The sequence below is a fragment of the Dermacentor silvarum genome, chromosome 3, assembly GCF_013339745.2.
Source record: "Dermacentor silvarum isolate Dsil-2018 chromosome 3, BIME_Dsil_1.4, whole genome shotgun sequence".
NCBI lineage: Eukaryota > Metazoa > Arthropoda > Arachnida > Ixodida > Ixodidae > Dermacentor > Dermacentor silvarum.
The window spans coordinates 158,596,555-158,621,162 of record NC_051156.1 but is presented as its reverse complement, the minus strand read 5'-3'; the positions used below and the strand labels follow the sequence as shown (position 1 = coordinate 158,621,162).

General features: G+C 49.6%; 1 protein-coding gene across 1 annotated transcript in view; it reads left to right on the top strand.

Moving 5' to 3' along the window:
* Positions 1-23,721, top strand: part of LOC119444946 (uncharacterized) — a 69,139-nt gene extending 45,418 nt beyond the window's left edge. Inside the window, exons 9-11 of the mRNA XM_037709284.2 lie at positions 6,925-6,993; positions 20,564-20,670; positions 23,420-23,721. Coding sequence (XP_037565212.2) covers positions 6,925-6,993; positions 20,564-20,670; positions 23,420-23,699 — 456 coding nt within the window. The 3' untranslated portion in view covers positions 23,700-23,721. The remainder of the gene's footprint in view (positions 1-6,924; positions 6,994-20,563; positions 20,671-23,419) is intronic.
* Positions 23,722-24,608: the final 887 nt, after the last annotated feature.

Genomic DNA, 24,608 nt, shown 5'->3' with positions numbered 1-24,608 from the left:
TATCGGCCGTATGAGCTTGTAAGCATAGGCATACTAACTAAATTACCAAGCACGGTGTCACGTGCGCACAAGCAAACATGAACGCATCTCACTCGATGACCGTGGAATCTCGCTGTCAAAACGCTTTAAGCGTGGCAGCAGCAGCGAGCGAATTGACCTTCGTTCATGGCTCTCGCATCAACGCGAACTCAGCGGAGTGCGGACCCTGTCCCCGCCGCATATGGCTTGCAAAGTACAGCGGGCCTGGACGGCCGCAGCGTCGAACCCCCCCCCCCCCCCCCCCCTCCCTGGATTCTGGGAAAGCCTTGCGGCCCCGCCGGGCGCGCGCAGCTGCTCGGGCCGCCCGGAGTATATAGAATGCGTCCCCACTCCCTATCTCCCTCCGGTGCTTTGCGCGCGACTGGAAGACGGAGCGCTTCCTTCCCGCTTCTCTCCCTTGCGTGCCCCAGGTCGAGCCGCGATCGCCGGCTCACCCTCGCACGCTTTCACTCGCACATACATCATACGGCACGTGGCGTCGATTTTATCGCCCTTGTACTTTATACGGGACCTCACGCGACTCCTACTACGGCAGAGACCACAGAAATGCGCCTGGAGTTTCCATATAATTGCTATCACAGTAAAACCGCCGATGGAGTGCCGTTGCTACCGCCGAGGTGAATTTTTCAACCAAGGGGGCGCTTTCTGCACGGCACGTGCAGCCATAAAATTAGAACTGTCGAAGTGGGTGGAGGAAAACGGTGTATTGGGGGAACTACAGAATGGGTTCAGGCCAGGCAGACGCTTAGAAGACAATTTGTTTGTACTAACTCAGTGCATAGAGATTTCAGTAGCTCAGAAAAGACCTTTATGGGTAGCATTTCTAGATATTAAAGGAGCTTATGACAACGTAGACAGGGAATTGTTGTGGGATATTCTTCAATACGAAGGCATAGATGACGATTTCGTGGAGCTGCTGAGGGAGATATATCGAGACAACCAAGTACAAGTGGCATGGGAAGGCCGAAAGGGAAATGAAATGGTGGGAATTCACCAAGGATTGAAGCAAGGATGCCCTCTGTCACCATTGTTGTTCACGCTTTACGTCAAGGGCATAGAAAGACGACTGGAAAACAGCGAATTAGGTTTTGATTTATCCTACATGCGTAATGGACAAATGGTGCAACAGAAGGTCCCTGGATTGATGTACGCAGACGACATTGTGCTACTAGCGGACAATAAAAAAGATTTACAGATACTTGCGAATATCTGTGGGAACGCAGCGACAAATCTAGGCCTTAAGTTTAGCACAGAGAAATCAGGGGATTATGATCTTTAATGAACACACGAGTAACTTCGTGGTGTCAATTCAACAGCAAGTAATACCCATAGTGAAGCAATATAAGTACCTCGGCGTACACATAAACGAAGGAAAGAATTACTCAAGCAACCACCAAGATAATCTGAAAATAAAGGGGAAGCGGAATGCAGCATTAATGAAACACAGAGCACTGTGGGGCCACAATAAGTATGAGGTGGTGCGTGTAATCTGGAAAGGAGTAATGGTGCCAGCGCTAACATTCGCAAATGCCATTATATGCTTAAAATCGGATATATTGGCGGGTTTAGAAGTTAACCAAAGATCAGTAGGCCGGTTGGCTTTGGGAGCACACGGTAATACGACAAATGAGGCAGTGCATGGAGACATGGGTTGGGCCTCTTTTGAAGTCAGAGAAGCACAAAGCAAAATTAGTTTTGAAGAAAGGCTCAGGAACATGGATGAAAATAAATGGGCGGCTAAAGTGCACAAGTATCACTACATGAAAAGCGTGGACACAGAATGGAGGAAGAGGTCAAGGAAGTTGGCAACCAAGTACAGGATAATCGAAACTGTAAATAGACAACCAGGGGTCATCAGAAAGAAAGTGAGAGAAGTAGAGACCGTGAATTGGATGCAAAGAATGGAAACGAAAAGGACAATGGAGATTTACAAGAATGAGAAGAAAGAAATTAGAAGGGAAAATCTGTACGATAACACAAAGGGCAGTGCCTTGCTATTTGAGGCTCGAGCCGGTTGCCTAAGGACGAAAACATATCGGAAGAAATATTCGGAACTAGATGAGACATGTGTATGCTGCAGTAAAGATCCAGAGACCACTAAGCACATCCTAATGGAATGCGACGGGATCCACCCATCGAGAACTGTAGGTAACGTGCAACTCTCAGAAGCGCTTGGGTTTAAAGTGGAAGGAAACATAAACAGATCAGCCGTAGAGATCAGCAAGAGACGATTAGAGTACTGGTGGAAAAAAAGCAGGGAAAAGATGGATACGACCTGATCTCTTAAAATCATAGGCAGCGGTACAAGCTAAATTTTTGAAAAAGGTATACAAAAATGCGAGATAAAGAACATGTGTAGTATACCTGATTAAATCAAGCAGGCTAGGTGACTATTTGTCGCCACCCCGTTTCAAAGGGGATGCCAATAAATCATCATCATCATCATCGTGCTGATCTCTACTTCATGTGCATCTCCTTGAAAACGTGGCGGCGACAATTGCTTTTGTTGCCTGCAGCGTCCACCTACAGTACTGACATTGTAAGCTTGGCATTAAACCAGTAATTATAAAGTTTGATTATTCTTGGCTAATTAGGAAATGGACTGCGGTGGCTCCTCGGGCATGTAGTGTCCGCTGTGCTGGAAGAACGAATAGTCAAAAAACCGTCATTGCATCTGGTAAATTGTACCTTTAAAATCTGATTCTTATGAAATAAATCACCCTACCCGGTACACATATACATTACAATAGGAAGGCTTGCGGCTTGCCGAGGACGAGGTCACCCGCACTGAATTGGGCACCCCTGTGGTGGGTGTCATATCAGGCACTTCTGGCATGTCCGCGGTGCGAAAATTCGAAGGCCGGCAATCTCACGTGCCTTTCCCGCTGCAGCAATGGCGTCGCGAGCGTATTGAGGGGACATCTTTGCAGGGGTTGGACGAAGCGTGTCAAAAGACGGGGCTGGTTCTCGCCCAAGCAGGAAACAAACAGGACAATCAAATCGAATAACAGCACAGGAGACAGGACGGACAGAAAGAAACAGACGAATCGCTAAATGGAAAGGGCAAAAGGGATAGCAGCCAGCAATCTCAGGGAGCGAGGAGTCATATGCAAAGGTTACAGAACGTAGCGCGACGTAAAAGTCTCGAATCATCGGACAAAAGGCACATATTTTCTTTTGCACCAGCAATCCATTTGTTACGAGCATTGAGATAAGTGGCAGGTGTCCGAGAAAGTCCGAGCCAGGCCAACATGGAAAACTGGCTCAACGGGCACATCAAGAGGCTGGAAGAGCCTAGCAGGAAGCAGAGCTGTCAATTTCTGGCGTTTGCACGACTCGCAGGCAGCGACATCGCTACGTTACAAACCGGTAGAGAGACAGGGCCAGAAAAGGTGTCGCCGGGGAATCTCGTACGTCCGGGAAACGCCGAATGGCCGGCTGTGGGCACTGTTGCTAGAGGACAGCACCCAGAAATAAGACGTTAGGCAGTTCCTGCCCCTCGGGGTGCACGTTCCGGGGATATCAAGTGCCGCCCAGGATGACAAACCTATTGCGAGGCGATCGACAAATAATGAAGAGATCACCTGCTGCGACGAAGCCGAAGAGGTGCCTCTTGGCGCGAGGGAGCTTCCACCTCTGCCTCTGGAGGGCCTGCTCTTTTAAATATGGGTTAAATGAGCTCTTTCTTCACACCTCACCGTGGAGCTTGGAGGTGGAGGCACATTGAGCGTGCCTCCATGCTTCTCGAAGAGACCCAGGCCCGTGGCCGGGGGGCGGGGGGCGCCTAGGGGCCCGCCCCCCCCCCCCCCCTCTCAAAATTTTGATGGGGGGATGGAGGCGTTCCCCAGCAGGGCTCGTGCCACCCCACTGCTCAGAGAAACTTCTCAACAGCTGCTCACCATGTGCAAGACTGATCAGGTCTTTCCGTGCCCATGTCCCACGGCGCTGAGTACATCGGCCGAACGGGCCGCTGCGCAAGCGACCCGGAGCATCACAAAAGAGCAGAGGATTCCACACCAAAAGAGCAGAAGATTCCCATTTCCCACACAGTCGGGGCCCGATAAACGGAGAGGGGCGGCTGCGCTGCGCTCCCGACTTTGCCGCCACTGCGACCACTCCCCCCCCCCCCCCCCCCCCCCCTTTCTTCAGCCACCGTCGCCCCGGTTAGCCGCGGTACCAGCCTTGTACCGCGGTAGACAGCTTTGTGGCAGATTCCCCGAAAAATGCGCACAGGGTTCGTCGACAAGTACGGACACAGGATTTTTACCGAAACTAAGTACTAATGATAGGTGCTTTCCTCAAATAGTCAAGGCCGAAAAAAATTCCTGGCTACGGGGGGCCTGAAGAGAACCCATCAGCAACGGCCACGACTCGTGAGACTCCCCAAATCATCAGGCATGCCTACCTTCGTGATCTTGGTGTGTTATGTGGCCGTGACGCAGCCGACGTTGACGAAGAAACTAACGCGCGTCAGCGCTAATAACAGGTATGAGCCAAAGACTATGCTCGCCAACATCACCATTCAGCTCAGCGGTACCACACGCATGTGGTTCCTAACGCATGAAAGAGAGTTAACTAGCTGGGCCATTTTCAAATAAAAGCTACGCCACCTGTACAGAGACTGCTTTGGGCTCAAGGTTGCCGCGAAAACAGGCTATTGGAACGCATTTTGAGGCATCTATTGAGCCATGTGTTTCATACACACGAGACGTCTTGTATCTTTGCCGCAAGGCTGGCGAGAAAATGTCTCAAACAGACCAAGCAGCTAGCATACTGAAAGGAATGACGGACGCTGCTTTTAACTTGTTCTCAGGAACGTCTCGATTATTGACGCACTTATAAAATAATTCTGCTAATTTTAAATAGTCAGGAGCCACCGCATCACGCACCGTATCGCGCGTCTGTCCAATACGACTGCGACGTTGACTTGTGAGGATGAAAACTCAGCCAACCACTTGTGAAAACGTATTACGCATCGTTCGCCGTGGGCATGAGGCCGCCTGTATGCCACCTTTTTCCGCAACGCCTAGCGATCAATCACCGGCCACGATGGCGATAAATTGGGCCATTGTACGACACAAACTTTAGGACATGCATGAGTCTCAACTCCGTGTGCTCGTCGACGCATACCAGCATGCACCACGTTTTTCGTGGCCTTCTTCCTCGGCCCCGGTAGTCCTTTCCCGACACATTTCGCAACCCGAATGAATGCCGTACTCCTGACGACAGGTGTGTGCCTGATGACTTGGCGAGTCTCACGATTTGTAGCCGTTGCTGATGGGTTCTCTTCAAGAAGCATGGTGGCGCGCTCAATGTCGCAAGCGCTGCGGAGCTTGACGGTGAGGTGTGAAGAGGCGCAGAGATATAGCTCATTTAAAGTCTATTTGGAAGGGCAGGCTCGCCAGAGACCAAAGAACAAACTCCCTCGCACCAAGAGGCACCTCTTCGTCTTCCTCGTGGGAGTTGGTCTCTTCAGTATCGTCTCGTAATATGTTTGTCATCCTGAGTGGCCTGGGTGGGCAACGCCTAACTTGTGGCGGCATCACAGGTGCTACATACGAACTCCGAACTCGCAGAGCGTATCCGGATGACCAGTTACACTGTATTGAGCACGGAAGACGCGGACATCGTCTTCCTTGCTTTACTCATTAATCAGTGCTGACCAAACACATGATGTGCCGAGCGTACGTTACGAACAAATTGCCCTTAATTTCGTCAGGACAACAGACGCTTTGATTTACATGGTTTATAAAGACCATTCTCCTTGAAAGACGCCGCGCGCGGAATCGCAACCAGAACTTTTGGAGAAGCCGAGTGCAGGAGAGCATCGATATACCAATTAGCACAAATGCAAGAATTTTTTATGGCATTTCCTAAACACCGAGGGCAAAGAAAGTTTTCTAGCCTAATTTTTTAAAGACCCGATAAGAAAGACCCGATAAGAAATACCCGATACTAATGAGAAATAGCTCGACTCTTTTGTTGTTGTTTTGTACTTTTCCAAACCCCCTTTCTTACTCCCACACTTGACTTTGTACCCACATCACCCGTTGCCGCACATCCGATATCCCCTTATTTTCTCCCGCTAAATCTTCCAAACGATTTTCGTAGACTTATTAGCAGGCGTTTAAAGAGGAAGTTTCCAAGTTTAATTATCTAGTTGCAATAGCTGGTACTAGTGAGCCTACATGCAACGCAGCGTCGCATGTAGGCTCCCTAGCTGGTACGCTCGGCAAGTAATTTGTTTACCACAGTGATGAAGTTATGCTTCAGTTCACTGACTAGTCTTCATATATATCCGCTGAGAGGAAGGGACAACGACACTTATTCAAACACAAAAGCCACCTCCTTCGTGACTCACTGTGGGCAGCTTATATCAAATTAGTATCTTGACACGAGGTATTTAACAAGCTGACTTAAATCGTCTTTCGGTCCAGAGCGGGCTTTAACGGTCAAGCAGACCATAGTGTCGACAGTTACGTTAATTAGTTCTTGTTAATAGTAATATGCTGGCATCGTCTACTTGCACTACGTTACACTGCTTACAAGCGATATCAACGTGAATTGTTATTGTCGCTATGGTATTAATAGAGTGCCGCGAATGCGTGTTTCGGTTCACGTAAATATATGGTGAGGTGACTATTGCTGCTTTCTGTGAACCAATGTCTTGCAAGTGGTTACAGCTTTTCGTATAGAAGATGCCATGAAGCTACATGACTTCAAGAGCAGGGAGACGCTGACAATGAAAGCTGTCGTTCCAAGAAGTATCGAATTTCTTGTTTCAGTGCTCTTTCTGTATACCTTACTTTGTGAAAGCCATGCGAGCATGTGTAACTACAGTATACGTGTGGATTTGCACAGTGTCCATATGATGCTCACTTGCAGGCTATGGAAGGCAAGGACCTGCAGACCGACTACCCAGGCAGTGTCGTACTCGGAGTAAAGACAACTAACGTAAGGCTTACGCGAAAATGCACGCAATATCGTGTCAATATTGTAATATTGCCCCCGTGCGTTGTATTGCTCTTTTTGCCGGTTACCACTGTCACCCGCATTTTCACCTATCGTTATAGCGCGTGCCGCGCTTTTTGCGTCGAGCAGTTGTCGAACGTCGTCGTCACTTTACTATAAACTAAAGTTTTTCAACGCTTGTAGGGGCAGCCATATTGTTATTGGAGCTTCGGGAACCGGCGAACAAGCGAGAGGGATACCACTCGGCGTGTGCTTGCAAGCACACATGCTTTTTGCGCAGCATGCTCAGTATGTTCTTAGCATGCGCCAAGAACATTTGGAACTGTATATCTTTCGCTTGTTTGCCTGTTCCCGCCGTCCCCTGATCAAGATGGCTGCCCCTTGCAAGCGCCGCAATAGTCGGGGGCCGAATTCACGAAGCTTTTGGTTTGTAAGTACGCTTTGTCATTGGACCGGCTCCCTTGGCTTATAATATGCCCAGCATTTGTATTGGCTGAAACATTCTGTTACTAACAATTCTAGCGTGAGAGCATTCTGTGAATAGAGGCCTTGGTCTATAGCTATGCGGGATTCATGATCAGATTTATGCGCGTTGCGAAGAGCACTGCAGTATATCCTGTATCCCACGGGAGCACCGCCAGCTCCAAAGTTCGGAAGACTTGGAATGTATTGCGCGTGGCGCCATTGCCACTTCCACCTCGGGTTATCACATTAATGATAAATGACGAACAACACGATATCATCATGGCGTCATGCATCATCATTTTTTTATATGCATCAGGCGGGGAGAGTGGGGCTTGCCGCTCAAGCTTACGTTCCTCGCGCCACATGTGAACACGATTTGTTTGTATATACCGGGTGTTCAAAATTAAGCTTTACGGAATTTTTAAAAATCACCTGTGGCAGGTAGCATAATTCTTATCGCTGAGCTGGGTTATTCGAAGAGGCGGACATTAGCATCACGAGAAATCGAAACACATATTCAACTAATGAACAAAAATTGACTAAGGGACGTCTTAGTTGATTAGTTTACGACACATATTGCAATTTACAAATTGTAGCCGGTGAGTTTGCAAGACACATCCACTTGAAATGAATTTCCAGGATGGCACCAGTTTCGAGATATTATTTCCTAAAGTGTGGGACGAAATACATGGGCGTTCCAGTTACTTTTGTGCTTCAATGTATAAAACAGCATTTTGGTAAAAAAGTAATGAAACAACACGGCTTTCTTACGGCGAGTTTGATGGCGCATATCTCCGAACTGGTATCATTCTGGAAATTCATTCCAAGTGGATGCGCCTGACAAGCTCACCCGCTACAATTCGTAAATTGCAATATGTGTCGTAATGTAATTAACTAAGAAGTTATTTAGTGATTTTTAATTAGTTCATTATGGTGTTATTTTTTGTGCTACTAATGTCTGGTTATTCGAATAACCCAGTCCAATGATAAGGATTATGCTCCCTGCCACAGGCAATTTCTAAAAATTCCGTAAAACTTAAAAATGAACACCCCGTATATTGTTACGCGAACGACGGATTGAACACTAAAGACTATTCACAGTTTATATTGCTACGACCTTGACACAAATGACAGCCGCTCGGGGCGATTCGGTGCAACATACCAGACATGTTGGATCGCTCCCCGAAGAAGACAACGACGAAGGTGCCAGGACAGCTTCGTACCGAAGCCTTTGTGGTTTTGTCTGTGACATACTGGTGGAGGTGCTGGGTACGCGTCTATGTACTCTGACCCCCAGGAACTGGAAGCGGACAACCTACGCAAAAGCTGACGGCTTCAAAGATTGCCTCCGGAATACGGCCTGCAAGATCTGCCGAGGATGTCGACCACAACTGCAAGCCGGACACAGGAGACATACGGTACGGGACAGCTTCCTGCGTCGCCGGTTCTCCACACGCCACGCTGGCCGCGGCCGTTCCATGGTGAGCCTTTTGAGGACGTGGAAGACTGGCTCGATGACTTCGATCGTGTGGCCGAGGTTAATGATTGGGGTTAACTGAAAAAGCTAAGGAACGTGTGCTTCGACCTAGAGGACTCTGCCCGAACATAGTTGGCTAACCACGGGCCATCGATCACCACCTAGTAAGAATTTCAACAGCAGATACGCGATACGTACAGCAGTCCCGCAAGAAAAGAGCCAGCAGAGCAAGCCCTTCAGAGTAGGGTTCAAATGCCGAATGAAAGCGTAGCCATGTTCATAGAGGACATGTCGAGACTTTTCAAGCGTGCTGACCCTGACATGACAGATGCGAACAAGGTCCGCCTGCTGATGCGTGCAGTCAAATAGCAGCTGTTTGCTGGACTGATGCGAAGGCCTCCAGCTACAGTAGCTGAGTTCGTCAGTGAGGCGACAACAATGGAGCGAGCCCTTCAGCAACGCTCCTCGGTATACAATCGTCAAATCAGCCTGGGATCAGCATCTTCTCTCTCGTTGCCCTGTGACACCAATGCGCTTCGAGAACTTGTGCGTAGTGTCGTGCGTGAGGAGCTCGATCGACTACAGAGAGTGCGATTTCAGCCGACCGTAACATCTCTCACAGATATCGTCCGCGAAGAAGTCCGCCAGGCGGTACAGCCATTCGTGCAAACCAGACGTGAAGCCGCCCCCGTGATGACTTATGCGCAAGCAGTGAGGCTACCTGCGCAGCCCGTGAACCATCGTAACCCGCGTTCTTCTGAAGAACTGATGTACCACTTCCAGGTCCAAGCTTCATGTACAAATATGTACGAGTCCATGAGCCCCCGAATCAATACGCGAAAGTCAGACGTGTGGCACACACCTGACTATCAGCCACACTGCTTCCACTGTGGCGAAGCGGGCCACTTGTATCGTGCATGCTACTGCCGAAGAATAGGACTCCAGGGATATCACCCCGGCGATCGTCGCCCACGTGAGGGAGAGCGCCCGAGAGAAATCCAGCATTATCTGGCCAGTCAACATCCGTCGCCGTACACGCAGTTCCCACCGTTTGAACAGTCTCTGCCAATGACCCGATCTCCATCTTCGCAGAGGCGCCAGTCACGATCAACCCCTCCTCGACGATCGGCATCACCTAGTCGCTATACTACGACTTAGTATGACTAAATCAGGGGTCAAAGAATGGTTGCCACGCACTCACACAAATAGATTCCCTCGACCGGCTTCGACACTTATTGCTTTTCCACAATGGACTTAAAAAATGGATATTGGCAAATCGAGGTGGACCTGAGATACCACGAGAAACCAGCTTTTGTGACGCCAAATGGACTGTGTCAATTTAAAGTTTTGCCCTTCGGTTCGTGCTCTGCGCCCGCTATTTTTCAGAGGCTCATGGATACTGTGCTTTCGGGCTGAAGTGGAAAACGACTTGGTCTATCTTGATGACGCCAATGTGTTTTCGGCGACATTTGACCAGCACCTGCAACGGCTAAAATTGGTTCTGGAAGCCATCCGTCCGCGGGCCTCACGCTGAAGCCAGAGAAATGTCACTTTTGCTTTGAGGAACTGCCGTTTTTCGGTCACGTCGTGAGTTACGCTTGCGTTCGGCCCAACCCCGAAAAAATTGTCGCCATTGAAGAGCTCCCCCTACCGACCAATAAGAAAGAGGTCAGGCGCTTTCTGGGCCTCTACGCGCATTATTGTCGGTTTATCGCAGATTTTGCATGCATTGCGTCGCCATTAACTCACCTTACGAGAGACGACATGGAATTTGTGTGGGGCGACACACAGCAAACAGCATTTAATGAGCTAAGGAAACGGCTACAACATCCCCCCCCCCCCCCGCCCCGCCCCCCCCCCCCCCCCCCCATACTTGCCTACTTTGACGAAGCAGCCCCTACGACGATTCACACTGATGCCAGTAATGTGGGCCTGGGAGCAGTCTTCGTGCAGTTACAAAACGACGCTGAAAGGGTGATTGCCTATTCAAGCAGAACGCTCTCGCGCACAGAAGCAAATTACTCGCCAGCTGAGAAGGAATGCCTTGCCGTGATATGGGCGGTTATGAAATTTCGCCCATATTTGCACGACCGCCCTTTCAATGTTATCAGTGATCATCATTCACTTTGCTGGCTGACAAACATGAATGATCCTTCTGGGCGACTAGCACGCTTGAGCCTCAGGCTACAAGAGTTCGACATGACGGTCATTTAAGGTCGAGGAAAAGGCATAACGATGCTGATTTCCTGTCGCGGTTGCCGATAGAGTCGACTGCGTCATTCTATGAGTACGAAATGCCATTCCTCAGTGTGGGGAAAGGACGCAATGTTTTTTTATATATTTTTTTACGTGTACGCCGCGACTTGTGGACTCAGTGGAAGTGCATACCGAAGTGAAGGAGAGCTGAGGGCAGGTGGCATGGGAGTTGGAAGGAAAAAAAGAACAAAACGAAGGGGAAAAGAAGCGCTACGTGGAGAACGTGCGGAGGAGCTCGAGCGGCGAAGCCAAGGTGGCAGCAGATCGGGTGCAACGCTCGGGAAGAAGAGCTCGGGCCGTTTTTCCTGCTGCGGCCGAGTGACCAAGGCGTGACTACCCGGGCCAGATGCGGAGACCTGTTCCGGGACCAAGGACGAGGCATGCTGAGCGGCTCCTGCCAGGGCGCAGTTGCTGAGGGCCGTTCTTGGTCGAGGCCTACCGAGGAGCTGTCCGCGTGGGTCGACCCTGGGTCGCGGTCCTCGTGAGTTGCGGCCGGACATTGCAGTGGTGTCCTCAACATAGCCAGGCGCCGCACACGGTAGGGCAGCCGTGTGCGGGCGACGGTTCCAGCAACATCAACCATGCCACCTCTGCCTCGGTGAAACCCGTTTGAAATCAAATTCGGTTGCCGCGGCGACCCTACCGCGGCAACGGCAAGCGAGTCGATCGTCACGACCCAAACCGTGAGATGGTTTTTCGGAACTCTTGACGCGCCGAACGGTGGTGTAGAACTGAGCGTCACGTACATCAGTGTGCACGTTAAACTTTCTCTATGACATTGTTTTGTTTTCTTTTCATTTCCTTTCCTTGCCCATCGTATGTTTGAAAGAAAAACTTTTTTTTGCCTACTAGGGTTTCTTGTGCATCTTTTCTCGTCTTAAGACACACAAACAAGTGACGAACGTCCATAATCATCACAATTTCTGGCATCCACGAACAGGACGAAGCTCTGTTTTTATCTTAGAGCCTCACGTTGTTTGTGTGCAATAGACGACAATGGACGAGAAGAGAACGCTAGTGGAGCTAGGGAAGGAGATGGGGCTGAGTGGAGAGACGTTACAGGCATGGATGAGTGCTGAGCAGAAGGAAATGAGGGACCAAAGAGCGAAAGAACGGGAAGAGGCGCGCAGAACAGCACAGGCAGATCATGAGTGGGAGCTAGCTCGCATGGAGGCTGAACGAGCCCTCCTTGAGGAGTGACGTCGAGCTGCAGAGGCGCAGCGTCCGAATATGTGTTCTGTAGGCGACGGCACAGGTGGTGGTCAGAGTTTTCGCAGCCCGCACAAGATGATTCCGCCGTATAATGAGGGCAGAGATGAATTGGATGCCTACATAGAGATTTGAGAGGGTGGCCACAAGCCAAGGTTGGCCAACAGACAAGTGGGCCTTGTCGCTAAGTTTGTGTCTCACGGGACAAGCATTAACGGTGGTAGGACGAATGTCTGCTGAAGACTCTACGGACTACGCAACGCTGAAGCAGACGCTCTTACAGCAGTTCCGTTACACAGAAGAGGGATACCGCGTGAAGTTTCGGGATGCCCGGCCCGAAAATACAGGACAAAGACAGGACGACCGTTCGCAGGGTGCGTCTTGGGATACTTCGACCATTGGCAAGAGCTAGCGAAGACGTCGAAGACTTATGAAGCTCTACGAGACAAGATGGTGTCCGAACTGTTTATAAGACGGTGCGACGAGAAGTTGGCTATCTTTCTGAAGGAAAGAGGATGTCGTAATCGGGACACGCTGGCAATGACGGCAGACCAGTACTTGGAAGCCCAGGTAATCGTGAATCTTGCTAAGGGTAAAGAAGAAAAAGAGAAGTCTATGGTCGCTGGTAAAGTGGGCACTACAAACGAAAGCAAAGGAAAACTGCTTTGCTTTCTGTGCAACAGGCAGGGCCACAGAGCTGCGGATTGCTGGACCAAGTCCCGAGCACCGAAGCCGCCACAGTGCTGGACGTGCAAGAAGACAGGACACAGATCCGATAGTTGCCCCTCAGACTTTGGAAAATGAAGGGAAGCATCATGCTCTCTCTTAGGATCCCAGAAAGCGCAGCATGAAGAGTTAGTGGAACCTGGACATAAAAAGAAAATGGTAACCCAGAGTCATGACATTTGCGACTGTAAAAAAAGCAATGCGACTTCTGATGGTGGGTCGAAGCAGATGCCAACAGCAAAGGGCTACCTGGAAGGAAAATTAGCTTACCATATTACGGGATACCGGATGCAATACAGTCGTAGTGAAAAGGTCGTTGATTCCCGACCCCAAACTGGTAGCATCCGCAATATCCGCTTATTGGATCAGTCTACGAAGAGTTTACCGGAAGCAGAAGTGTGTATTGATTCTCCGTTTTTCAAGGGACAAGTTCTTGCTGTTTGCATGGAGAACCCTTTATATGAAGTTGTGCTAGGCAATGTTACCGGAGTAATTTCAGATACACCCCATATCCCGATGGCGGTGCAGCGACCTCGGTCCACACTGGTCCGCACGGATCAGGTTAACCGTCAAAACAAAAGTGAACGCATAACTTCACCGAATAGAGGACGGAAAGAGAATGTGTCAGCAGCTGTAGGAAGAGAAGACAAGCAACAAATATAATTGTCAGTTCCATGGATTAATCCATTGGACATCAGCCCGAAAGAGCTGCGGAAATTACAGAGCACCGATCCCAAGCTATAAACTTGTTTCGCAGCGTTGGGGAAGAAAACCACATCCAAGAAATCAGCAGTTACGGAGGTTGTGTTAATACGTGATGTTCTGTTCCGGCCATACCACACTGTAGAATGGTGAGACTTGGAACAACTTGTGGTCCCCAAGGATCTCCGGGACACAGTGATGAAAATGGCACATGAAGGTCTTCTGTCTGATCATCAGGGGAAAAGAAGGACTACAAACCGTGTCCTTGAAGAATTTTATTGGCCTGGTGTACAGGCGGATGTCACACGTTTTGTAAAGTCGTGTGACATATGTCAAAGGACAGTACCAAAACACCTCGTTGGTCGAATCTCTTTGGGGAATATGCCCATGATTGACACACCATTTCAGCGGGTCGCCGTCGACATTATTGGCCCCCTGTCCCCAACTTCAGCTAAGGGAAACAGATACGTGCTAACGATGGTGGACTTTGCTACGAGTTATCCGGTCGCGGTAGCACTGCTGAGCACTTGAGACTGAGTGGGTAGCAGAAGCACTGTTAGAAATGTTTTCCCGGGTTGGAGTCCCACGAGAAATAGTGAGCGACCGTGGAAAGTCGTTCACATCCAACCTTATGCAAGAACTCTGGCGACTACTTTCATTTCGTCAACTTCCTACAACTCCCTATCATCCCATGGCAAACGGACTAGTGGAAAGGTTCAATGGAACTATCAAACAAATGGTCCGCCACATGTGCCAAGAATGCCCTAAACAATGGGATAGATACCCGGCTCCCTTACTTTTCGCATACCGTGAAGTTCCTCAAGCAAGCCTTGGATTCTCGCCATTCGACTTCCTTTACGGTCGATTCGTCCGGGGACCGATGTCCGTTCTGAAGGAACTGTGGACAGGCGAAAACGTCGATGCGGAAGCTAAGACAACTTATGGATATGTTGTAGAGCTCCAGGAGCGCCGGCAAAGCACCTGCAAGGTAGACCATGAAAAACTACAGAAGGTTAAAGTTACACAAAAGAAGTATTACGATAAAAAAACAAGAGTTCGGCAACTATCGACAGGTGACGATGTATTGCTGCTCCTACCATCAGATAGGAACAAGCTGATTCTGACATGGAAGGGGCCTTTCACAGTCGTCGAAAAACGTAATGAATATGACTATTTAGTAGACCTTGGAGGTTGAATGAGCCTATTTCATATCAACCTCCGAAAGAAATACAAGGAAAGGGAGTCCACGGCTGATGTTGTGCAACACGCCGCAGTTGTTGTTCAAACGGACACCGAACAAGAGAAATAAATACCTTTTGTTGGTCTACACAAACGGGAAACAACCAAGAAGCGAGGTCAAGACAGGGTCACGTGGGAAGAATGTCAGCAACAAGCTTTTGAAACGTTGCGACGCCTGCTATCGTCTAGTCCTGTTTCAAGATCACCGGACTTACAAAAGGCCTTCATATTACGCACGGACGCATCTTCGTCCAGTATTGGTGCCGTCTTATTGCAGCATCACGACGGGGTGCTACTTCCAGTAGCCTATGCCAGCCGCAAACTCCTCGTACGGGAAACGTGCTACTCAACTACCGAGAGAGAAGCCTTGGCACTTGTGTGGGCTATTCAAAAGTTTCATGCGTACCTCTTCGGCAAACGTTTCGTGCTGCAAACGGACCACCAGCCTCTCGCTTACATAAACTCTGCCAAACATATATGACTAGCCGAGTGCTCCGCTGGAGTCTCTTGCTAACCGAATACGACTTCGTGGTTGAATACATTAAGGGCGCCGAAAACATAGGTGCCGACTACCTCAGCCACGTTTGACTTCTGGACTTCTCATACTTTATTATTATGCCTCATTATCGTCCATGGCCAAGCTCGCTTTGACTAGGCGAGCGCGGCGCTCCTCTTAGCCAGGCGCGCGGAGAGCGCATGCGCCAAGCCGGTGGCGGCGGCTAGCGCACGCGGCGGCCGCGGAGCTTGGCGCGCTAGTCACGTGATACGTTGCCAAGGCTATGGCGCAGCAGCGTTCAAATAAAGTTCAAAATGCTGGCGACGGCGAAACTCGCCTCGACTAGGTTAGTAAAGCTTTCGCCTTAAAAATACAAATATATGATTGGATGCATAGTCTGGAGTGGCCAAGCTACGCTGAGAGATGGGTCCTGGAAAGAGCGGCTCCATATAAAACTGGTGAAGTATATTAGCGGCACGAGCAGTGAGTGACACTCTTTGTTTCTTAAGCAGCGACTCCCGGTTTGTGAAAAATTTTTTAAAATGTTTCTAAATTCAAATAAATCATTAAACATAAAAAATAGCGGCAGCTTCACAATAGTGGTGCGAAGACCGGACAAACGGCGAAGCTGGCAACCAGAACTACCTTTATCTTGGTTCGGCAAAGTTTTTACGAGGTTATGCTTCCAGACTCGGCCACGTTTTGTGCAAGATCTACCCGGAATCAGCCCCCTTAAGGAGCAATGAACACTCAGTCATTAAAGTATCTGGACGCTCAAACACTTTTGCTCGGTTTTTGGAGCGCGTAACTCCGGATCTTCTGCAAATCGCCGCCGCTTCGGCGGCGCGATACTCGGGATCGGATCGAAGTCGTCTCACTCGCTCTCGAGTAGCGGCGCAGCGGCTTTCGCGCCGCGCTTCCTCTGCTTCGGGAGTGACGCTCTGCTTCGGCCGCCCTATCTTCGCGGCGATGTGCTTTGCCCGGAAACGATGGGGCGTTGGTGACGCCGCCGACGCCGCAGTGGCCACGTGGAGCTGTATATCTCGTGGGCCGGCGCAGTGACGTCACGACTTAGCTCTGTGTCTGCGCAACAGCAGCAGCCACTCCTCACTGCGCGGTGCCTTATGGCTCGGCAAAGCTAAGGCGAAGTGATTCGGCCCGCACGATGACGTCATGGCTTACGCAGCTGTGGCGAGGCTCTGCGTGGTCGGCGTCGCTGGGGCGAAGCGTTGCTAGGTGACGCATTGGTACGTCATCGCCAGACGGGGGTTTAGTGGCGTACACTCGACGGACCATCCTCGAGCTTAAACAGCTTCGCAAGTTCACAGGGGTATAGTATGTGCCATTGCCCTTGGACCCTTTCTATATATACTACCTATAGTTTTTGTTCGCACTACGCGGCCTAACCAAGAGCTTAAAAAGCTCTGCTGTTGTAACTGTACTAAATGGATGGTTCTTCTTAATGTTGATGATAGATATGACATCAGAGGATAAGTTTACTCAAGACTCATTCACACTAGGCCTACACGACACTGATTTCGGTCTGCCGACTGTTGGAGGCAGCAGTTTACAGGACGGAACAAGCTGTGACCAACGGCTTAAAGGAAGTAAAATGCTGTCACCAACAGTCGGCAGACCAAAATCGGTGTCGTGTCGGCCTAGTGTAAATGGGCCTTTGTACAAATTGAGTTAAATACAGGAATGATTAGCAAAAAAGATTGGCCGCATTTCTGCTTGCTTCGCTGCAAATGACGTCGAAAGACGATAGTCTTCTGCCGCCCCTGCTCTATCCCACCCCTCATCCTCACGCTCTTCCCCTCCACTCTCACTCCTCCCACGATGGATGCAATGGAGGTTTTGCTGAATTAAATTCACATTTCCCATACTCGCCCTGCTCTCGCGCCCTCTGTTGGGACATTTTATAACTGTTGACTTAAAGAAGGCTACAGAGCCGCGGCTTCAGTCGGCTTTTTGCCGCGTAGCGTCTCTTCGACACCATTTCTAACGCGTTTTTTCCTTTACTACGCAAACATTAGTCTAATGAGCATTTTTAATTAATATAATGCTGTGGATCACGTTTATGTACATATATTTAGGTTTCCTTTGCGCCGTATGTTGACGTGTATGACCCCGTCCCACCAGTGCTAGTAGATTGGTTGGTTTTGGCAGGACGGTTGATTCGAGTGATAGACAGACAGACAGACAGCCAGCCAGCCAAAGTTTTTCGCGTTTAGGTAGGATAAAAAGACTGTCGTCTTTAGTAATTAGAAATCACGAATTGCCGCATAGGAAATGACGGAATCTTACAGTTTAGATACCAGCTACGATAATACAACTTAGCCCAAATTTGCGTTGTCATGCACAACCGGAAGTGACGTCAGTGACGTCACACTTAGAACGGGGGTATAGTAATTAACAGGCTAATTACTAGTAAGATGGGGGGGGGGGGACAATGTCTGTCTCACATAGAGTGAACCCCTGTCTTGCGGAGTGGAGGGCTCACGTCACGTACTGCTCTTCCCCTACCCTCTCTCCACTGCTCCCTTCGCATGCGCTTGCTCGCGTGCAGGGCTGCAGAAAATAGCGCCTCTTCCTCTTCACAACCACAATCTCTCAATCTACTCGCGCGCAGCTGTGGCGCGTGCTCCTTACATGCTCTGACGTCAGCGTCAGAGGAGCGCGTTACGTTGCGCTTCGCACGCCACTCGCAATGGGACTAGGCGTCGCTCCCCCCTCGCCCTCCTTCGATCCCTAGCCCCCATGTAAAGGCGCGCGCTGCGCTACGTCATCAGTTGCTCCTCTGTGCTTGTTGGGCCAGGACGTTCGCGTGCTTCGAGTTCGGTTCTCTCGTCGCGTTCGCTGTGGCTGTGTCTCTGTTGTACTTTAATTTAAAGGGGTCCTGAACCACTTCTTATCGAAGAGGAGAAAGACATTTGAAGTGAAAATAGACTATTTCAGAATCACTTTGCCGCAAAAAGTACTTCAATGCGTTCAGCAGAAGTGGAGTTATTGACAATCAAATACGGCCTCCACTGTGCTCCCCTTTCCTCCTTCAATGCCTTGCACTGCGAAGGCTATGGCGAAGATGGCGGGGCCGCAACACTTGTGCCTCAAAAACGTCACCGTGGCGTGCAGTTCAAGTTTCCTTTTGGACTTCCGATTTTGGTGCCTACGAAGCGCTAAACGTAAGCCAAACGCGGTTGTCCTCAGCGAGCCGCAGTGCGCTTAGCCAGGAGACTCGTGGCAGCACCTTGCGGCGGCCGTGGTGTAGCCGATCGCAGCGACCAATAGCAGCCGTGTATTGGAGTGTGCTTTATTACGAAATAAAGCACACAGAAAATAGCAAGGATCATGGGTCTTTTGAAACGAGAGTGTTTGAGAGAAAGGTGACTTCGCGCTCCGCTTGCAAGCTCCACGGACCGCGTACGACAGCAGAACTTGGCTATGTTCAGTCGCGTATGCTACCCGTAGACTATGTTAATTCACCAAGCCAGAGGGGCGGTTCAAGGCCCCTTTAATAACACAAAGTTAACACAAGGAGAACACAAAGTTAACCAAAGGGAGAGCTGGAATGCTCCAGGCACCAACACCAACGCCGACGTGGGAGTACCAATACCAGACACCTAAGTCAATGAATATAGTCGCTTCAAGCTTCTTGGACTTCTCATCGGACCATCTTCCGAAGATGCCGAAAAGTCGAAACCGCAAAATGTGTTACGAGGGCTGCAAGGTTGAAAAAAAAAAAAAAAAAACGTGTTGTGCACGAAATGCGGGTGTCACCTACGCTTTACCGCTTCACCGCTTGGCACGTGTGATGAAGCAGTTCCTGGTCTTAGTTTCAATTTTGTATCCGATGAGCGCCACTGTACTGAGAATTTATTTTTTCAGACACAATTCCTGGATCTTTTATCTTTGAAATGTATATACTCAATCTCCTCTGATATTATTGCTGTTGTAGATATCATGTTTCTTGCCGTGCGCGACTGGCCGCTCGAGGCACTTTGCGTGCATTAGCGGGCTTCTTTCACGCTTGGAAAAACATTTATGTAGCACGTATTGATCAAAAGAAAACTTTATTGGGAGTTTTTCATGTTGCTCTATAATTTTCACATTTAAACCTTTCATTTAATTATAATATTTGAGAAGTCGAATAATTAGGACAAATGATGTAATTAGGTGGAATGAAAAAAACAATCTTGTTTACCTCCAAGTGACGGCAATGTTACCTTAATTCTGTGCAGCTAGGTGGCATTTGCATATTTTTAAGGTCTGGCTCAAGTTACGTGGGACAGCCTATTTATGCGTAGAAGCATCGAAAAACAAAACTTTATATTAAGCGGTAGGGGACGGAAGAGCCGTAATAGGAGGAATATGTGAGCTTAGGAATCGAAGTTAGTCGGTGGTATACCGTGTTTTTGGGGTCACTGGTAATGATGTGAAAATTTTGCAGTTACGTCACAGCATTCAGTTTGGTGTGCAGCGGCAGTACGTCACTCGTTTGTTCAACTCTACGCTTCTCTGCCATGTCGCAACGCGACGCAGAGAAGGGCCCATTAACCTGATCTTCCAGATTATTCCATCGAGAGCCTTGGTATTTGGCAACACAATCGTGGTGTGGCCTGCGACCACGACACTGGGCTGTCTGACCCCCAGTGACATAGTTTTCCAAGTCAGGCGACCCGGACCGCTGATTTGCGTGAAGTAGCGACTGGTGTCAGATTCATGCCCGAAGCGTCACCACACTAGGCATGCTGGATGTATGTGCATGGTTGCGCTTCTAAGGTATAGCACAAATAGGCACCCGTAAACACAAAACGAACACGGATCTTGAGGCCTTGGCACTCCTTGAGAATTGGTCGCATAGAAAGCAATGCATCGAAGAAAAGAAAAATTGGACACAAATAACTACTAACACCCCCCCCCCCCCCCCTCTTACCTCTGTTACTTCTTTTCCATCCAGCTCTTTTCTCTTTGACTTGCAGCTAAAGCTTCCGGAGCTCATCGAACAAGCGTACGGTGTAACCGTCGCCGGAAAAATCATGGCCCGACATCCAGGACAGCCGGCTGCTATAGCAGCTTATGACGCAGGGTAAGTGGGAAGATGACGCACAAACTGGGCGGTAGCATTGCAAGTCTTGTCAAGGGCTCTCTACTCTTAGTAACCCCCGTATTCTTAAACGATCCTTGACTCGAAGTTGTTCTTCAACTCCACCGAGTTGAGCAACTCAACTCGACTGGAGAAGTAGCTACGCTTCCCAAGGATCAATGTGGTTTGCGTATTGAAACGCAGTGAACACTTGTTTTGTGGGATGACGCCGGTGGCTGTTCGGAGCAACCGGCGAAAGCATTCTGGGCCATGAAACGGTTAATAAACAATTCATGAGCCATTCCACTCTGTGAAGGCAGATGACCAGCAAAGCTGTTCAGCACACGACACAGACATCACACAGACATCACACAGACGACGAAAGCGCGAGGAGTGGCACGAGCGTGTTCGCGCCGGACCTGAGGTTTTGCTTATACACACGAAAAATCCACGGAACCCTAGCCATAAACAGCTTCGTTGTATAAAACTTCCACCACCATTCCACCCTTTGAAAGTGAATGTACAGCGAAGCTGTTGCCGATGTTGCGCAAACTCCACCATCACAAGGCGTCGCACCGTCGACATCAACGTAGCGTCCACACCCGCCGTGGTTGCTTAGTGGCTACGGTGTTGGGCTGCTAGGCACGAGGTCGCGGGATCGAATCCCGGCCCCGGCGGCCGCATCTCGATGGGGGCGAAATGCGAAAACACCCGTGTACTTAGGTGCACGTTAAAGAACCCCAGCTGGTCAACTTTCCCGAGTCCCCCACTACGGCGTGCCTCATAATCAGATCGTGGTTTTGGCACGTAAAACCCCGTAATTTAATTTTTTTTTAATGTAGCATCCACGACCTCGTCTGCGCCCTTCCTATAGTTGGTGCTTCGACGCCGCGGTGCACGTTCGTGGCGTCCATACGTTTGCGTGTAGTCCGCGTTCGTGAAGTGAACGTCACTGTAATGTCTTAAGTCTTGCCCTGATGTCAATTACGGTGGCAGAGAGATGAAGACGATATTTTTGGGGGGTTACCAGAAAATAGCGTCTTCGTCCTCTCTGAACTACTATATATATATATATATATATATATATATATATATATATATATCACTTTTGCATTGAAAGGTCATAAAACAATTTTGTTTCAGTAGCACACTCTTTTTATTAAGCGTTTCGTGGCCCAGAATGAAGTTGCCATTCGGCCCCTGAAAGAAAAAAAAAATATTACGAAGCAACCATCGATGCTTATTTAAGCATACGCAAATAAATTTTGATCCCGCTGAATGGTCCACCGATGAATGAAATGCAATGAACGTGCTAACAGTCTGGATACATCCCGCTTAAGAGCTCTATAATTTTTTATCACACGTGCCGGAATTTGTTGCGCAATGTTTTGGGTAAGTAAAGGCGAAGGTTTTCCTGGTACAATCAATGATCTTAACTTATTAATCCTAGCTCTTCCTATTTCTTAGCTCGATCTTCTTATAGCTTCTTCCCTCAGAGCAATACATGTGCACGAAATTTGTGGACGCACATGCGGATTGAGATGTCCTTACGAATTTATTTCTGTGGTAGAGGATAAAGCAACATGTGCGTGTTTTGGTGGCCAAAGCATAAGCATTTTCATGCCAAGAGGAGCAGACGGACGCATTTCGGTGCTTCGCGCCGTGTCCCCGAACGTGTCCCAATTTGTTAGTATTTATCTCCAATTTTTGACCAATAATGTTCTTGTTCAGGTTCACCCAACTCGCATAGAGTCCTCACCGAGCTCCACGTATGCATCGGGCAGGCACACAGACGCTCAGACACATGGGCTAACCAAACTCAATGGGGCGCAGCCATCCGGGACAAAAATGACTTCAAGTCGGATGTATCCGACTGTAGCCTGGCCTGGCAGCCTGGCCTTCAGCCTGGCAGTGATGAAGATTGTTAGATATCGCTCTAAACTTTATGAATCTGGAGTGCGGGTCATTCTGCGTTAGTTATGTAGTACTCACTCCTAGCTCATTCCTAGCGTATTGAGTTAAGCGTTAGATGCTCCGGCGCTCCGCGGCTGTATAGTCCACTCGGAACCTTCGTACATTAACAAGTCGAAACCTAGTGCAGTGGAATCTGGCACGCAGGAATGCCCATGTCTCGTCAAGAGCAAAGCGGAGATAGGCAGCTGTGGCGGCGCTAGAGCAGTGCACGGGCTCGGGCTTACCCGAAAGCCCGGGCCCGGCCCAGCCCGTGTGCCGGGCCGGGCCGGGTAGAGCAGTTTTTTCACGGGCTCGGGCCGGGCTCGGGCATGGGGTGTGCTTTTTGACCCGGGCCAGGGCCGGGCTCAGGTTTTTTGACGCGGGCCCGGGCCGGGCTCGGGCTTTCTGGTGGTGCGCATGTAACGTGCAGGGAGTTATTATCGGGCGTCTCAAGTCTGAAAAACATGTATTTTTCTGTCTCGGTTCGGGTTCGGGCCGGTTTCGAGCCAGGCTCGGGCCGGGCTCGGGCCTAAGGTAAAGGGGTGGCGGGTCGGGCCGTAGATTATTTCCGGGCCCGGGCCGGGCTCGGGTCTTGCCATAAACGTTTTGATCGGGCTCGGGCGGGCCGCCCAATGTAAAAACGGGCCCGGGCCGGGCCCGGGCCGCAAAAATCGGCCCGTGCAGTGCTCTATGTGGCGCTCGCATACCCGGAAACTTTTTCGGGGACAGTAATATCCAGTTGTGTATTCCCCGTAAAATGAAATTGCCTTACCAATGTTTTATCAACCGCCTGTTCCAGAGGCTACGCGTCGATGAACCTCGCCATGATGAAGTTCCTGCTGAAACTTTCGCTTTTCATGGACGAAGACGAGCCTGCGCTTGGCCCGTTCTTCGCATTCGCCAACAAGTACGAATGGGGATCGAAGGTTCTGCCCGTGAAGGTGTACCGTTGTGGCACATTCATTGAGGACTACTTGAAGCCCGCGATGATGCAGTTTATATTTCATTACGACAAGGAGCGACTAGACGCTATCAGTACAGAGGCAAGTATTACTTATCTTGCGAGAATCTTTTGTTGATCTATTTTAAAGTGGCTTCTATAAGGGGGTTTATTTACAAACAGCTAGGGCTACGCAACAACCTTGGCCCAAGAGCGTCGGTGTCTGTCTCGCGCTCTCCGGGCTGCCTGACTTCGTCGTCTTCTCTCAATGGTTCCGGGCTCTCTTACCCACTACATTATTGGCCCCGGCGGCGAAGAGGAGCCATCCTGGTGACTCAAGACAATGAAAGCATAAGAGGGTCGTAGTAGGGCTTTAGGCGGCTCATGTGGACTGTTTCACGACCACGGCAGCGTTTGTCGGTGGGAGGTGTCACAGGCTCGATGACGTGTGTACCGGCGGCGTCTATTGAACGATGGGGTAGGGACCATGATATTTCGCTGCAAACTTCCGGGAGAGACCAGGGGTCGAGCATGGAAATGAAAGCCACACGAACGAGCCAACAGGGAAAGTAGGGGCAGGTTTAACTGGGTCAAGGCGCTCTTTTTGAAGACCTTGTGTCACGGATGTAAATGAGCGTGCTAGTTGGCGGCACTCTTTCGAGTTCTGAGGCTGGGCGGTATTCGGATGCATCCGGGCGGTATGGGAGCATAGTATTCAATGTGGAAGATGGGTCACGTCCGTATAGTAGAAAGAAAGGGGAAATCCAGTGGTGGTTTGCGTTGCTGTGTTGTATACATAATTTCGAATATCCCTTACTTTCTTCTTGTTGATCAGTTTTGACAGTTCAGCGAATTCTATCTGATCTCTTGAGTTGGACACTTTCATGTTTTGCCTTCGTCCGTTCGAGGGAGAGGCCTTCGTCCTGCAGTGGACATAAATATAGGCTGATGATGATAATGATGATGATACATATGTCACAAAAGCAAGCACCAAATCCCAATTAGAATGGTCGGAGGCGATGTACATGGAGAGCATATCACCGAGTGT